Below are 17403 nucleotides of genomic sequence, written 5' to 3' on the forward strand. Positions count from 1 at the left end.
TTATTATTATTATTTGGTACATAAAGTTAGTCATTTTGTAGTATCTGTTCACAACAAAATCCTTGCATAGTTCTTTCTGCAATACAATTAAAATTATTTGCATTTATGAAGATTTTTCCATTTTAATTTGTATGAATGTGGTATTTTCTTTTAGTAACGTGTTGATAATATCATTGCCTCTTGCAATCATTGTGCATGTAAGTTGTTTAAAGTATACAATATTTGATAATTACAGATCTAATCGCCATTCATATGCACCCACAGAAATTTTGGAAAGTCGGCGCCCTTGAATGACATCCTACCTATTCAATGAGTCACCTGTTGCTATGTGGATCAAGAGGAGAATATCCTCTTGTGTAAACAATAAGTCATCAACCCATGCCACCTCCCCCCTCTCCCTCCACTGTGTATAGCATCCCAAAGCTTTCCCTCTTTAACCACCGTATTCATTCTGTAATAGTAGAAAGCGAGATCAAAATTATGTTATGGATTTGCAGTGCTCAGGAAGTTATTTTCTATTATTTCTTGCCCACCAAATACCGCTTATATGCATCCCGTGTGACTGGAGGTGCATGCTCGAATTCCACCAGAACGGCACTGCTTTTCTTGGTGTGTCAGAACATTACATTACAAAGTGAAAAATCGTGGGAAACGGCCTTTAAACTTTTATACATGGTTTTGCTCATTGCTTCTTTACTTTTTCTAAAAAACTTCAAAATATATACATTTTCCGTGACTAACGTAACATTTATGCGAGGCACATTCAGGACTTTCAAACTACTGTAGCAGTTAGCAGCACAAGATTTCTTCCATTAAGGCATTTGAACACTCCATATACGTCATATTATTTGGCCAGTAATAAATAGAGGCATGCAAATTTCGTTTTTGACGAACACACGAAATATGAAATAACATGCTGTAATGTTCATTTTTCATGTTTCTGAAAGGTCTGAGGTGCATTTTCTACCCTGTTTTGTCACGAAAAAATGCGAAATGTACTGCAAAATGCGAAATTGACTCTTAAACATGAAATTTACCGTTTATATACTGACGCGACACTTTCTGAAGTCTAAAGTATCCTACGAGTTATGCAATTCACAGAAAATTTATTAATTCTGCTGTAAATATTTGAGAAGCAAAAATGGACTCCTTTACACAGGAATAAACTTAATACTCTGGTAACTACATAAATGTGCTATTAGAAGGGATAAGTTTATTTTATGTAATAAGTGCAGTTTTTAAATCAAATTTAGGATTATATTCACAATTTTAAAACCAAAATGTCATTTTTTTGATGTGATTATTCACCGCTATAACACCGAAATTTTATTTTATTTACCGCTTTTGAACCCGAAATCGACTCTGTTTTTGTACCGAAATTTTGCCTTTTTATTTAACAAAAATATGTGCCTCTAGTAATACATTTTAATTATTATTTTCTTTTTCCTTATCTTTTCATCCAAACTACCCTAAAAATCAGAACGTTCCTCCATTTTGTGATGAGCTTATTTCAATCGCATTGCACATTAGTCGGTCGCCATCTTGAATGCATTAATTTAAGCTTTGCAATAATATATAACATGATAGGGTTCCGTAAACATGAAAAATCAATGCAAGTGCCAAAAAATCATGGAACGACCCTGTACGGTTTCATGTTGGCTGTCCGAATTATCCGTGCATAAAAAGCACCGGTTTTTTGAGGCAAAAATTTTGGAAAAAAGTGTGCATTATACATGAGTAAATATGGTAATTGATTGAATTATATTGTTTTACTTCGCTTTTCAGTCACTTTCGGTTGAATGATGAGGATGAATAATATGATTAAATTAATGAAGGCACATTCACAAAGAACACTCATGCCCAGGCTGGGATTCAAACCCGGGATCCCTTGTATCATAGCTGTACTGACCACTTAGTCATAGACAATAAGCGAAGGAAATGCATGAATAAAAATTTGATGATGGGGGAACAATTTTGCTACCCCAAACATGAATAAACATTTACCCACATACACCCACAATTTTCTCAATACCTGACAATTTTTTTCAAAAAAGGCCCGAAGTTATATTTTTTTGGGCTCTAAATTTACCTTTTACTTGCCCGCCCCCCCTCAAATCCTGACCCCTAGGGCCCAGGGTCTGGATCTGGTGAAAATGTTTATTCAGTTGCAGACTATGAACATGTCAGATTTGCCAAACTATCACCATTTTTATTGATAAACAAATATGGCCCCAAATAAAATATAACTTGTGGCGCAACAGCCTCATTCCCATATTGCGACCTTAAAGTAAAAAGGTTCTATCTTCCAAGTCGTAATACAAGGCACGTCCAGAAAGTAAGTTCCGTTTGGTAATAAAATTAAATTGTGTACAGATACAGAAAAGTTATTTATTGCACAAAATTCTACAACTCTTAAACTACTTTTCCACATAACTGCCGAAATTTTGCAGGCATTTGTCATAGCGTGGCACAAGTTTTTGTATACCTTCTTCATAGAAATTTGCCGCCTGTGTCTTCAACCAGTTGGAAACAGTTTCTTTCAGCTCGTCGTCATTGTTGAAGTGTTTGGTACCCAACGTGAGCAAAGTTTACGAAATTTCAGTTTGTCGGTAACAATTTCATGCATTAGTGATCGTGAAATTTGGGGAAATTCCATAATGAGAGCACTAATTGTAAACCTTCGGTTTTCCTGGATCTTGTCATCAATCGCGTGAACCAGTTCTTCTGTAACCAAAGATGGACGCCCACTTCGTTCTTCATCGTGCACATCACTACGTCCGTCATTGAACTGTCGGACCCATCTTCTCACCATTGAATCACTCATCGCATTTGGTCCGTAAACATCGCAAATTTGCCGATAAATTTCACTTGGTTTCACTTTCCTCGCATTCAGAAAACGAATCACAGATCTGATTTCACAAGCGGCGGGATTTTCAATCAACACCGACATTGTAAAGAAGCACAACAAAGCGTACGTGACTGACAGCGATCTCCAAATGGCTCACGTTTCTTCTCCTTGATACAGAGCGTCTACCGCGCATGTGCGGAACTGCGATCGCAGCGCTGCAGCGGAGATAAATTGAAACGGAACTTACTTTCTGGACGTGCCTTGTATTCTCAGGAGAGCTAGTTAAAGATTTGACTATGTGCACAGGGAAAACTAATTATTCCAACAAGTTGTGCCTCTGGCATTTGTATAGTGATTCCTCCCTCTCTAATACATACAGGAAAATTAATGAAAAAATATTACTAATGTTCAGGTTTTGCAACGACGAATTTGCAGTTACAACCTTTTTACTCCAAAAGTAACGTTTCAGATGAGAGTAAAAAGATTATCCCTTATATATTCAAACTTTCTGCAAAATAGAAAGGTGAGAAATTAGTTATATTCTAGTTATCCTATATTCTGCATGAACTATGTACATGTTAAAGTAAATAAGATGTAAAAGGTGCTCCAGAGTACAAATTAATACAAATTGTTTCATCCAATACTATAAACGTAAGAGTGTGAAGATTGGATTTTGAAATAATGTTTAATAGAAAGTATTGACATGTGAGTCAGTTGAAAAAAGTAGCCATATTGTAAATAGTGTTGCAGTATACAAGGGTCGTTCAAGGTTGACCGGGATTTTCGAACGTAAAAAATCGATGAATAGCCGGATCATGATGAAACGTGCGGGTGACGTAATGTATTCCTTCGCGAGTAACTAGCGCCCGGCATGACGTATTTCGCGCATGCGCAGCAGTTGCAGCGAACATGGCGGCAAGCAGTGTGTCTGTGGCTGTGGAGCAGCGGTGTGTAATCAAATTTCTCGTGAAGGAGAAAGTGAAACCAGCTGAGATTTTCAGACGATTGCACGCACAGTATGGTGAACAAACGATGTCACGGACGAGAGTGTACGAATGGTGTGAGCAGTTTCGCGAAGGATGGGATCTGGTGACAAATGAAGCGCATGGACACATTCTCCCGACTGCAGTCACACCAATGAATAAGGCACGTGTTGAGCAAATGATTCTTGAGAACCGGCGAGGAACAGTGCGGGATATTGCTGCCGAGGTGAATATCAGTGTCGGGAGTGTTGAGACAATCATTCACGACCACTTACGCTTCCGCAAAATCTGTGCAAGGTGGGTTCCCCGCCAGCTGACATTCGATCAGAAGTGGACACGCAGGACGGTCTGTGAACAGCTTCTAAATCGGTTTCGAGCAGAAGGTGATGAATTGTTGCAATCCATCATCATGTGTGATGAAACATGGTTGCACAATTCAACCCCAGAGACCAAAAGACGCAGCATGGAGTGGCGGCATAAAGGTTCCCCACCCCCCAAGAAAAGCAAAACGCAGCCGTCCGCTGGAAAGATCAAGGCAAGTGTCTTCTGGGACATGAAGGGCGTTATCCATGTGGATTTTCTGGACAAAGTGAGCACGATTAATGCCTAGTATTACTCCACATTGTTGAGTGGTGCTGTACGAAAGTCCATTCGCAAGAAAAAACCTGGGATGTTGTCTGGAAATGTCATTCTTCTCCATGACAATGCCTGCCCTCACACGGCCAATGTGACAACAACAACTCTGGCCGACATGCGTTGGGAAGTTCTGCCCCATCCCCCCTACAGTCCAGATTTTGCCACCAGTGATTATCATTTGTTTGCACCCCTTAAAGACCATCTAGGAGGGAAGAAATTCACGACAGACGAAGCACTGTGGAGCGATGTCCTCCAGTGGCTACGACAACAACCAAGTTCTTTCTACGCCAAAGGAATTCGGGAGCTGCCAGAACGATGGCAACGGTGCCTCGGCGCACACAGAGAATACTTTGAAAAACTGACATAGTTTGGTGTTTCTTCTGCTACCTATTTCCTCTGCAGAAATAAAAGTCCCGGTCAACCTTGAACGACCCTTGTATAATCCCAGTGGAAACACAAAACGTTCATTTTAACATAACATGCTACTGCATAACATTCTGATAAGAAAATGAAAAGTATTTGTACTCATTGAGAGTAGATATCGCTTATTGACAACAAGACTGTAAAGAAATGAAAAAAAAAGGTATCTTATATGTTTCTCTTCAGCACCCTAGCAGAGTAACGTTGTTCCACAGTCGGCATCCAATTCATCGTATAAGTGAGATCTGACACTTTTTCTTTACTTAATTGCTTCCTCTCTACGTTGGAGGTTCCAATAGATGGATACATAGGAGACGAACGTTGTGCCATTTGTCTGGTAGTCACAAAGACCGGAAACAAAGTAGATAGAAGTTTTTTACCCCAACTTAAAACCTCATTTGCAAATAGTACTTTTTTACCCTGTTGATTTCTTCGAAGCATGATCTTTATGGAGTACAAAGAATGCAAACCAATGGTCTGCTTAAGGTCACAAACTCATTTTCAACCTTTTTACTTTAAGGTCGCGATATGCCTCAACAGAGGTGGGACATCATTCAACTAGTTATGGGGTAACATGTGGTCAGCACGATGAACATCTGGTTGTTGCTGTAGTTTCCATGACTGGGTGACACTACACTACTCATTCATAGCTCCCCAATATCCTCATGATAATGGATGACCACTGGTCCCAAATCTTAAGGAAAAGAATTGCTACACTTCCCCTTCCCCGGAGACTCGAACCTGCGCACATCCTGTAGCCAGAGCCCGATCCCTGACATCACACAGCCATGGTGCACACGACAAAGACTGTTACACTCTAATCTTACCATTAAAAACGCAATACTCTAAAATAAATTACCTTTCTTATGGGTTTCCACCATTTCCTTATTATCTCTGATCGATCTCTGCAGACCCTCTTCCTGCGTGCGATATGCTGATGTCTCTCTCACTAAATTATCTCTCTCCTCCCTCAATTGTTGCTGCTTCTGTCGCAGTTGTTCAAGGTCTTCCTGAAATTAAATTGCAGGTGTCAAGTAAACATTTCTCATAACAGTATTAGGGATGACTGAAGTACTTTTATAATTCAGAGACAGATGACAGCACTGACATGCAACAAGCACTCACTTGTTCCTTGACATCTCTACTTTTGCTTGTTGTGATTTAACATGATATTATGTATAATCACGAAGAAGACGACTGAATATGTTCAACAGTCTGTTGTATATTGTAACAGAGTTAGTTTCAATTTTCCTCTGGTGTCATGTTGTACACATATTGTTGCATTATTAAATATAATTTGTATAAATACGGAGAAACTAGTTACTCACTTTATCTGCGAAACTGTTTTATCTTCTTCGTTCTATTAATTTCAGTGGCCACTGCCACCATCCTCGTTGGAACTTGCTGTACTGTTGCTTGGTGTGCGTCTTTTGTTTGTAGTTCTCTGGCTGCCGCTAGGTGCGCTGTTGTTAACTGTGTATCTGGGTCCGTGTCATCTGCTATTTCCGGGCGATAACTGTTGTAGTATGGGAATCCAAGTGGGGTGCGCTTGTCCGCTATCGATGTTTAGCTCGTGCGTTAAGTGCATTATGGCATGTGTTTCCTTGATTTTGGTGTCTACGAGCATGTGGGCAGTGTGTTTGACTTGAACCTTTTGAATTTTATCAGATCTGTCAATGAAAGAATCCAACGACACCTAACAGATGCGAAAAAGCCCAACCCACTACTGGCCTTGCTGAACATATCAAATACAATAGCCATAAAATTCAAAAGGTTCAAGTCAAACACACTGCCCACACGCTCGTAGACACCAAAATCAAGGAAACGCATGCCGTAAGCACTTCCCACATGAGCTGAACATTCATAGTAGACAAGCGCACCACACTTGGATTCCCCTGCTACAACAGTTATCACCCGGAAATAGCAGATGACACGGACCCAGATGCACAGTTAACAACAACGCACCTAGCGGCAGCCGGAGAACTACAAACAAAAGACGCACGTTAAGCAACAGTACAGCAAGTTCCAACGAGGATGGTGGCAGCGGCCACTGAACTTAAAAGAACGAAGAAGAAAAAACAGTTTCGCAGATAAAAGTGAGTACTAGTTTCTCCGTATTTATATACTACCGCATCTCTCTTTTCCCAATTATGAAAATTGTTTGTATTTTATGTAAAGGATATATTTTATTGTGTCTATATATGTTTAACTTTTACCTAAGCATTCTAATCACTCGGAATGTTTCATTCTGGCACTGTGAATACAGTACATGATTAGATAAAATTCTTTCCCAACTGAACTTTCATCAAGTCATTTGCACCCCCTAATCAGAGGGCCTGCGCACACCTACGACTGGAGCTACAGTTTAAAGTGGAATACAAACTGATATTGGCCTCTACTGGGTATTGAACCTGGGATCCTTGATTTCAAGGTGACGACGTTACCACTATATACCACTGGGAAGGCCCGAGTTTCTTGGAGAAGGATGAGATGTATATCAGAGTTTTCTGCATCAAGCCAGCTGGCTAAAGAAGAAGAACCATACTCCCCAAATTAGCTGTGTGTTGTGAACAAGTGGTAGAGGCCTGAGATGATTCCTAGAAACTCTACAAATTTATATTTCGCCTAGTATATGAGCATCACTTTACCTTAGTAACATTGTACTCCTGCACAGATTTTTTTGAGCGCTTCAAACGATCTATCTCGGCAACTAGTTTGCGTTCTTCACTAAGGCGAAACTGATGTCTTTGAAGTTGGGTTTCTAAGTTGCGGACAACTTCATCAATTTTTTGTTCACTCTGGTATTGCAACTTGCTCCTCATCTGAATTGTCAAGTCTCTCTGAAAGAGAAAAACATTTCATAAATATCTACAAAGATTTTAGTTGCGTAAAGAGGCAAAGCTCCCATGCTCACTGCATGCATCATCAACACACACAGGAACAATATTTTACTTTGACTAACATGAAAAATATACAATATCAGGTGTGCCGGTTAATAATTCTAAATTTCGTCGCTGGATGGCGCTGGAAGCAAGGGTTGGTGCACAGTCTCAACTGTAAAGTCGGTGTGTTGCCAGGACAGTACCTGTCAAAACGCCGTGGAAGCGCAACCGAGTGAGAGTGATCGTGATATTGGGTTTGTGTGGTAAACATGTCGACCTTCAAACCAAATAAGGAGCATGTGCGACAAGTCCTGCTTTTCTTGTTCAATCAAAAGAAAAACGCGAGTGAAAGCCATCGTATCCTTGTGGAAACGTACGGTGACAATGTCCTAACGCAAGACGCGTGTGTGCGTTGGTTCAGACGATTCAAAAGTGGTGATTTCGACTTGAAAGACAAAGATCGCCTGGGCCAGCCGAAAAAATTCCAAGATGCCGTATTGCAAGGACTGTTGGACGAAGACGATACGCAAACGCAACAACAACTGGCAGAGAAGTTAAATGTTGGTTCGACAAACCACATCTGATCGTCTTCAAGCCATGGGAAAGATCCAGATTGGGCGACAAGACACGGAAAAGTGATTTGGCAGCACGACAACGCCTCATCACACACAGCGAAAGGCATCACACACACCATTTCTGCACTTGGCTGGGAATTCTTGCCCCACCCACCCACCATACTCACCAGACTTAGCCCCTTCGGACTACCACTTGTTTTCATCGTTGTCTCACTCACTTTCCCAGCAACACTTCAACAAATTACGAAGATGTCGAACAATGACTTGCTGACTGGATCACCTCAAAATGTGAACGATTTTTCTGGTAGGGCATCCACAATTTGACTGACAGATGGGCACAATGTATAGATAGCGATAGCGCATACTTTGAATAAAGCATTTGTTACCTTTCTCACCAGATACACTTGTTTTCTTTCGGATCAATTAAGACTTATTAACCGGCACACCTGGTATTAAACATCTTCTAGGATTGATAAAATTTAATTCACAACATTAGTACTAAACTGAAATTTATTGAAAAGAAATGTACAAATTGTGATTCAAATCATTACGAAATTATTATTATTATTTACTGTGTCTAATTGCTATTGCTAGAGGCATGCATATTTCGTTTTTGACGATAACACGAAATGTGAAATAACACATGGTAATTCTAATTTTTCATGCTTCTGCAAGGTGTGAGGTACATTTCCCTACCCTATTTTGTCACGAAATTATGCGAAATGAACTGAAAAATGTGAAATAAGACTCTAACATGAAATTTAGTTTATTTACAGACGTGACACTTTCTGAAGTCAGAATTATCTTGTGAGTTATGCAATTCACGGAACATTGATTTATTCTGAAGCAAAATTGGACCCCTTTATACAGGAATAAACTTAATATTCTGGTAACAACATAAATGTGCTATTAGATGGGATGTTTATTTTGTGTAGTGAGGGCTGATTTTAAATCAAATTTGGGATTATATTCACATTTTTAAAACTAAAATATCATTTCATATACCGCTCTTTCACCGCTATAACAGCAAAATTTTATTTTATTTTCTGCTTTTGAACCTGAAATTGAGTCTGTTTTTGTACCGAAATTTTGCTTTTTATTTACCAAAAATATGTGCCTCTATTCATGGTTCAGTGAGAATTTAACTTAATTTCCAATATTTCCTGTGTGCCAAAAGCTATTCCATGTAGCTACTTCAGTTTAAAATTAAAACTAATTAGATTTAAAGAAAAAAAAAAAAGAATCAATTTCAATTCTTTACATGAAACAGCTTGCTTACAGCTAATAAAAGTACAGTAATATTTTAATTATAAATTAATTATATTCATCTCCAAACAAAACATTAACCTCTCATGAGAAGTAAACTTTAGACCTTAAGTATCATTCATTCAAAACGTTAATGTTTTGCACTTATTCATATTTGCCCTATTTTGTTCACCAAGCTAAAACATCTTCGTTTCCCCAATCCGAGAGAAAACCACTGCCATAAATCTAGGGGTGTAGTGCACACCGACAAAGGAGGGCCAGTTTGGAGATACCAATTGTCTTGTCACTCCCACCCCTAAAACAGGACAGGGAGAGGGTGGCACAGGTGGATGTTCTCTTACTCCCTTGAGGATTTTTCGAATGGCGAAAGATTAGGTTCAGTCCCTTTGTTTTTTTAACGTTCTTGTCTTCATCCCTCCATCACATGCATGCCACTGGCCAATGCAGTGACCACACCCAGAGGAGGCTGGCTGCTAGGGGTGGACAATATTGGAAATTTTATATTGCGATATATTGTCACAGAGGATACAATATTTTTTTCAGTATCATGATATCGGTGATATATATCCTCCACGATATAAATCGCCAAATATGGTGATGATATATCGCTAAAATATCATGACGATATATTGTCAGCACTATATATATTGCCAAATACAACCTTAGTGACAATGAAGTTCGACCAGTCACAAATATAGGAGTGCATTGTGAAAGAAGAACACATGCATATGCTGAACATATTTTATTCAGCAGGCTACATGGAACAAAGGAAAACATAAATTTCCGCTGCAACGCAGCAATGTATGGTGTTTAAACAAAATAAAACATTTTCGTCCATCTACACGTGACATTGAAGTTCGACCACTGTTAGAGGGGATCCTGTTTACCATGGTGTGACGCCGCCCCGTCGGCGAATAACTGTGGAAATGCGTCGAGGCATGCTGCGGACGAGTCGTTCAAGGTATTCCACATCGATGCGGTGCCATTCCTCCTGCAGGCAGGCGATAAGAGCAGCCACTGTCATGGGTCCCTTCTGTTGCACACGTCGATTAAGAACACACCACACATTCTCAATGGGCGAGAGGTCGGGACTCGATGGTGCCCATGGCAGAGTTCGCAATGGCGAGTCAACCATTCTCTTGTCAGCCGTGCTGTATGAGGCCTGGTATTGTCGTGTTGAAAGATGAGACGCCGCCTATGGAACAGGTGCCTTCGCACTGTGGGAAGATGCCGCTCCAGTATGCGTGTGCATTCACAATACCCTCGCAGACGTGTAGTGGGCCAATCCCAGATGCCATCATGCATCCCCATACCATCACTGACGCAGGTTTCTGTACCCGACGTGCATAACATTTTGCTTCATTCGGTTCCTCCCTTCGACAAATGACTGTTTTCCGTATTTTCCCGTACACAACATTGAAAATGGATTCGTCCGTCCACAAAACCCTGTTCCACTACCGAAATGTCCATCCCCGGTACATTCGGGCCCACCGTAGTCGATTGCCTTTGTTCAACATGGAAAGAAAGGGTTTACGTTTCGCCTTGTACACTCGGTAACCGCATCACTGTAGGTAACGGCGAATGGTTCTGGTTGACACTTCAATGTGAAAGCGTTCTCGAGTCCACAGTCGTAATTCGGCCACAGAAACATGATTGTTGGTCTGGATATAGCGCCTAAATATCCATAGGTCACGCACGCTCAGCAGGCGTTTTCGACCGGGGGCCTTACCTGGCTCTGTAGTACCCGTATTTTGGTGGTGTTTGATGATGCAGTGGACGGTTGACTTGGGTAAGTTCAGTTGGCGCCGTATTTCCCGTTCACTGAGTCCATCCCGTTGCAACTCCACCACTCTTCTCCTCACGGTGTTGTCAATAGGTTTGCCCCTGGCCATGGTGATGATGCACTGCGGTTCCTCGGTGCACAGCACGCGCTTATATACGGCGGACTCCCTTATCGTGTCCGTGACGTCATGCTTCCCTCAAATGCGCCACTATCTGGAATTTTCCGTATGGGTCTGGTGCCTGGTCGAAGTTCAATGTCACGCGTATAGTTCCCCGTTTTCGTTCTTTACGTGACCTTGGGTGCAACATGCTGGGATCACGATTCTTGCCTGCTCACACGCCTCCTCTTACACACATGCGTCACTTCTGCAGGTCACCCATTCCACCGCCTATCTCTCTGTGCATTTAATCACGTATTCCTTTCTGGTCGAACTTCATTGTCACCAAGGTTGTATCATGACGATATATCACCAAATGTCGTCACGATATATCGCTAACATGATACATTTCACCAAATATCATGACGAAATATCACCAACACAATATACAGGGTGTTTCCGTGACCATGTTACACACTTTCAGGGATGATGGAAGGGAACAAAAGCATCAATATGAGATAAGAAACCCCTGTCCAGAAACTCCTCTTTCAGAAATTACAAGGTATCCAAAACCATTCTGACATGAAAGGTATGCAATCCACAAACTTGTAAGGGAGCCCCACAAAAGAAAAAAGGGTGTGACCTTGAGAAACTAGCAGATAGGTTGTTTGTTTATGGACATACGAGCTAAGGAACCTCAGTCTGAAAATGTCCCAGTCAAGAGTTATAAATCAAAACAGTTTTTGGAAGGTAGAAGGTTCTTTGCAGTTCCTTTTTCCAGGATGCGAAACAGTGGCTCCGGTCCCACTTTACCTGTAGGTCCAGTCCCGATTAGCCCATCTGAGCATAAAATAGTCTCAACAAAACCAAAGTTCAACCAAAATTTGGGATGGTTATGGAAAAGAAAGAAAGATCTTCCTTTGTAACTTTAATAAGTAAATTACTATCTCCTACCATTACTACATCATACGTAACTAGCCAAGAGTAATGCATTTATACAGAGCGACCACAAGGAAAAAACCTTGGACGAAAAGTCCCCACGCAGCTTTCCCTTCTTCCGTTCAGCACGGGCCATAAGGAAGCATGGTTCACTCTCCCCCTCCACTCCTCGCAAGAGTGCGGTGCACAGGAGTTGCGGGTCTGCGCAAGTTTATTTACTTGTGGTTGCACTATAGCAGTTGTTCAAATTTGCATCCTCCAGTATCGATGCAGGCATGACATACCCTTCTCATCACTATGGTTTTGGCTTGTAACTTCTGAACAAGGCTCCTCTGGACAGGGGTTGCTTATCTCATATTGATGCATTTGTCGCCTTCCATCATTCCTGAAAGTTTGTAACATTTTCATGGAAACACCCTGTATATCGCCATAATATTGTGGCAATATATTGTCTATAGAGCGTCTCAACCTTAAAAGTCAGTATGGGTTAAATAGAGCACGGCGTTGCCAGATCAACAAACAGAGTCACATCAAGTCGAAGTTAATCGCTAATGATTGCGACAAATTTACTTCCTTAATATCGTATAGGAAATCACCAAAATCTATATGTATTTAATGCATTTTGGAAAAAAAAACTACAGTTACCTCAAGATTTGCATGTAAATGTTTATATTTCGACGTAACTATTTACCATTTTACATTTGCATTATATGTGTAATACACGACGCAACTATTGTTACTTCTTTCGTTGAATGTTGTATCCTTTACATAAACAGAATTAAATAAATGTAAAAACAAACATTAAGATACATTTTTTACGGAAAATAAAGAACACTGCACTTCCTACAAGCCGGGGCACCTGCCTGCAACTGAATTGTAACCTCGGTGGCGCGCAATGAATTTGATACGCATGACAGCCCGCATAAACAAACTACGATTATGGAATAAATAACGGTGCTGTGGAGTAACAATGCATTCTAAAAATAACTTCAAACAATGGTCAACACTTTTCTCGCTTGGTCTTCATGTGTATCGTGACAAACCGAAAAGTTTCTCGCTAACCAACTTTTTCGTGTTACGGTCTGATGATTTTTAAAAAATATCCAATATGTATATATATATAACTCTCCTCGTAAGCAAATTAATTCACTCAGGCGAAGAATATCATATCAACAAACATCATAGATCCCATAGAAAAAAACTGGCAAAGTTGTTCAAGCGATTTGATATTTATGGCTTTTGAAGTATTTACTAGAAAAAATTAAGCATTTTGCAAAATTGCATAATTATGAAAAATTCAGATCACATGAATTTATGACAGGTTATATAATGCGGATAATGATTTCACTGTTTGAAATTTTTGACTTTTACATTTTGTAAATTTTGTAACCTCTGGCAACGCAGCGATGGTAGAGAAGGACAGAGCTATTGGCAAAACTCATGTATTAGAGAGAGAGAGGGAAGTACTCCATTTACTTCCATACTGACTTTATAGGTTGAGACACTCTATAGTTGATATCGCCTTGATATTTTTTTTCAATATTGCGATATATCGCCCAACACTACTGGCTGCTGGTAGACGACAAGAAGGAAAAAGATGTGACAACGTCTTTGATTGTCAACTGTGGCACACTTCAGCAGGAAGAGGGGTGAGATAAGGATGCAAAATCATGACGAACAGAATATGTCATGAGCCAACTATGGTAGTGAAATATTCAAGAGGAAAAATAAACATGATAAAATTAAGCAAACACTAATATTCACCTTCAAGATTACTAAATAATAATGACAATCATTATGTCAACCTTGTGAGCATCTACAGTAGCTCAGTATCATTTTTACAAATTCAATTACTGTAAATGCTAAATTCTACTTTTAAAAACTGATATTTGAGTTCTATATTGACAAGATAAAACTGCTCTATTGCATATTTTTCTGGTAAATAGAATATCTTACTTTCGCATTAATTTGTTTGTTCAAAACCTCTAATTCATCATTTATGGATCGCCTTCGTTTATTGGCCGTTTCTTTGCTTTCACGAACAGTTTGAAGTCTGGAGTACGGGTTGTTTTCTCCACCAAGAAGCTGTTGCTGAAAGAGAATAGAATCTATCAAGTAAAATTAAATACTAATGCACAAAAAATAATTCTCAAACAGACTACAAACAAGCAACATAAAAACTTCAAGCAGGAATAATTGTGAAACACTATACAGTACTACTATTCACACAAAACATGTTCTTTCTCACTCTCCTGGTTTAGAAGTTCTTCGCAATTATTCATACTACAACTAAGCTTACCATATTTTTTTGGGTCCAACCCAGGACATATTGGCGATCAACTCGTTACTGCTGAATTTCATTTTTTTTACAAAAATAAATTGAATTACTTAAAAGCCTTAATATTTTATTGGAACATTAAACTATAAATTGTACAAGAAAAAATATTAACATTATTTTCTAAAATCAATGAATTAATTTTTAAATGTTTAATTTGAATAATACATTTTCTGATGTTTAGGAAGCCTCTCTGTTCTAGGTAGCATTATCTGCTAGTTGACTCAGTTGCACTTTTCACTAGACATGACTTTTTTCAGAAATGGCTTGTTTGTTTTAAATTCTGGTCATGAATATTCAATACCGGTAGCTATTTTCATGTCCAGATTCTGAAAACCCCGGACATTTTGCAATCCCAGACAGCACTAAAAAACCAGGACCGTCTGGGATAATCTCGGACGTATGGTAAGCCTAACAACAACACCCTAAACAATCAAGGGTGTCTGCAGGGAGTGGGGGGGGGGGCAAAGGTGGTGTGTGCCCCCCCCCCAATCCTGATATTTCTGAAAAGAATTAATGTAATTCGAATAGTGAAATTGTAGCGATATTTTACAACAAAAAATATGGTTTTTGAGACTTACAGCATCAATTATTATTGTTATTGAAGTAGGGTTACTTTTAAGCTTTCAGTCTAATATCTAACTATAAAAGAAAAGCTTTTTGTCGTACATGAATTAATATGTTACGAATACAGTTATGCAAATATGAATCATATACAGAATATGAAAATTATAAATGTATTTTTTAAAAAAATATGTAGCCTATAATAAGTAGTTGTAGTAGTAGTAGAAATAATGAAAATAAAAGTTTCTATGACTCTGGCCCCGAGAAAAAATCTTGCGGGAACCCTTGTACACAATGAAAATATTTTAACTGTTCACCTGACTTATAGAAGTAGGGTTAACTCTCCCAGTATTGATTTATTATTTCATTTATAGAAATAACATACTTCCATCTGTTGTTTAATACTTTTTGGATGACTTGAAAATACTGTGATTTTCTCAGTAGACTAGGATTTTTTGCAGTTTTCAGAAAATCATTAAAATATGATGCTAAGTGTGTTATTATTTATCTTCTTTTTCTGAGATCTACAAGACTTTTATTATACTTCGCTTTTCTTCTATTTTTGGCTAGTACTGAAGATGAGGATGAGTGATTATATGGTGAATGATGTAATACATGGAGGGACACTCACAAAGGACAAACAAGACTGGGATTGGAACTTGGAACCCTCAGTGTCGTAGCATGCTGCTATAAACACTCCGTCACAAGACATCTTCTTCCCACAGATATACATAATATGGTACTGATAGATGTACATTAGAATGTTAACAAGAACACAACTTGCTCATTGTTAGGATATAGTCTGTCTTGTTGATTGGAAATTTGTCTGCAATGGAGTGAATGGCAGAAACATGGATTGTGTAAAATATTGTTTGCGGTTAATAAAAAACACATGTAGAAACAACCAGCCATGGTACACTTCACTCTACATGGATTGATTGACTGATTTATTTGGTATATTTTACTTCACTTTTCTATCACTTTTGGCTAGTAATGAAAATGAGAATGTGATGATGTAACAAAATTGAAGAAGGGACAAAGAATACCCCCACTTGGGCTGTGATTCAAACTCGGGACCCCTGGAAATGTAGCGTGTGTCAGAGGCCATGAGTTTGCTAGCTTAAATAAAAACAAATAGCATGAGAACATTGCATTTTTTTTTGCCTCAGTTCTGATGTACACCTTGTAGATGATCAAGGCAGGAATTTAAATTAATTTGCTTCAATTTACTCATTTAAATCATTGATTGAGTTAGTGTTTTCTGCAGTGGCGTGCATACAAGGTAAGCTACCGAAGCACTGCTTCGGAATGCAATTCGAATTTTGCATAATTCTCAGGATACTTAGACTTCCCGAAAGTGTCGAGAGGAGCCTGTGAAAGACTAAAATGCCGCAAAGCAGTGGTGTGCGGTATTTTTATCAAGGCAAGCCAGACCCTTGATGTACTATTGTTTATTTAAAAATTATATATATTCAGTGCTTCGGCTATCTAAATGGTCACCACACGCTACTGGTTTCAAGTCCACTTTATGCACAGTAAGGCTAATTGGGACTGGACCTACAGTTTAAAGTGGGATCTGAACCATTATGTGCCTCCACCGGGTATCGAACCCGGGACCCCTTTACTAAGTGACCTAATAATCCTAAACCACTCATAAATGATCATCATCCATGGCCGTTTCCTGCCTCTGGCTGGGTCGGCATAGAAGTGAAGCCTCTCCATTTTTTCCTGGTCTTCCACCACTCCCCTGTTTCCACGGTGTTCCAATCTTGTCCTCTTCTCCTAACACTCTCCACTATCTGCTCTTTCCAACAACATCTTGGTCTGCCCTTGGTCTTATTCCCACTCCTTGTGCATGATAAGCTCTTACTGGTAGTCTTTCTGCATCCATCCTCTTCATGTGTCCCAACCATCTCGTCTGTGCCTGATCTATCCTGTCCTGAAGCTTCACCACCTCCACTCTGTCACGTCTCCTCATTCCTTATTCTATCCCTTCTAGTCTTCCCAATATACTCCTTAAAAATTTCATCTCCACTGCCTGCATCTTTCTTTTGTCTCTCTCTGTCATTGTCCAA

The 17403-nt window shown here is 39.4% G+C and overlaps 1 protein-coding gene across 2 annotated transcripts in view; it reads right to left on the reverse strand.

The window, feature by feature from the left end:
- LOC145981645 (uncharacterized) overlaps nucleotides 1-17403 on the reverse strand; it is a 59812-nt gene that overhangs the window by 30372 nt on the left and 12037 nt on the right. For both annotated transcript variants that reach the window (XM_083115040.1, XM_083115039.1), the window contains exons 3-5: nucleotides 14386-14520; nucleotides 7536-7727; nucleotides 5747-5897 (exon numbers count right to left, since the gene is read on the reverse strand). In XM_083115040.1, coding sequence (XP_082971166.1) covers nucleotides 5747-5897; nucleotides 7536-7709 — 325 coding nt within the window. In that variant the 5' untranslated portion in view covers nucleotides 7710-7727; nucleotides 14386-14520. The remainder of the gene's footprint in view (nucleotides 1-5746; nucleotides 5898-7535; nucleotides 7728-14385; nucleotides 14521-17403) is intronic.

Source organism: Lepisma saccharinum, chromosome 29, assembly GCF_977018435.1.
Source record: "Lepisma saccharinum chromosome 29, izLepSacc3.1, whole genome shotgun sequence".
Classification (NCBI taxonomy): Eukaryota; Metazoa; Arthropoda; class Insecta; order Zygentoma; family Lepismatidae; genus Lepisma; species Lepisma saccharinum.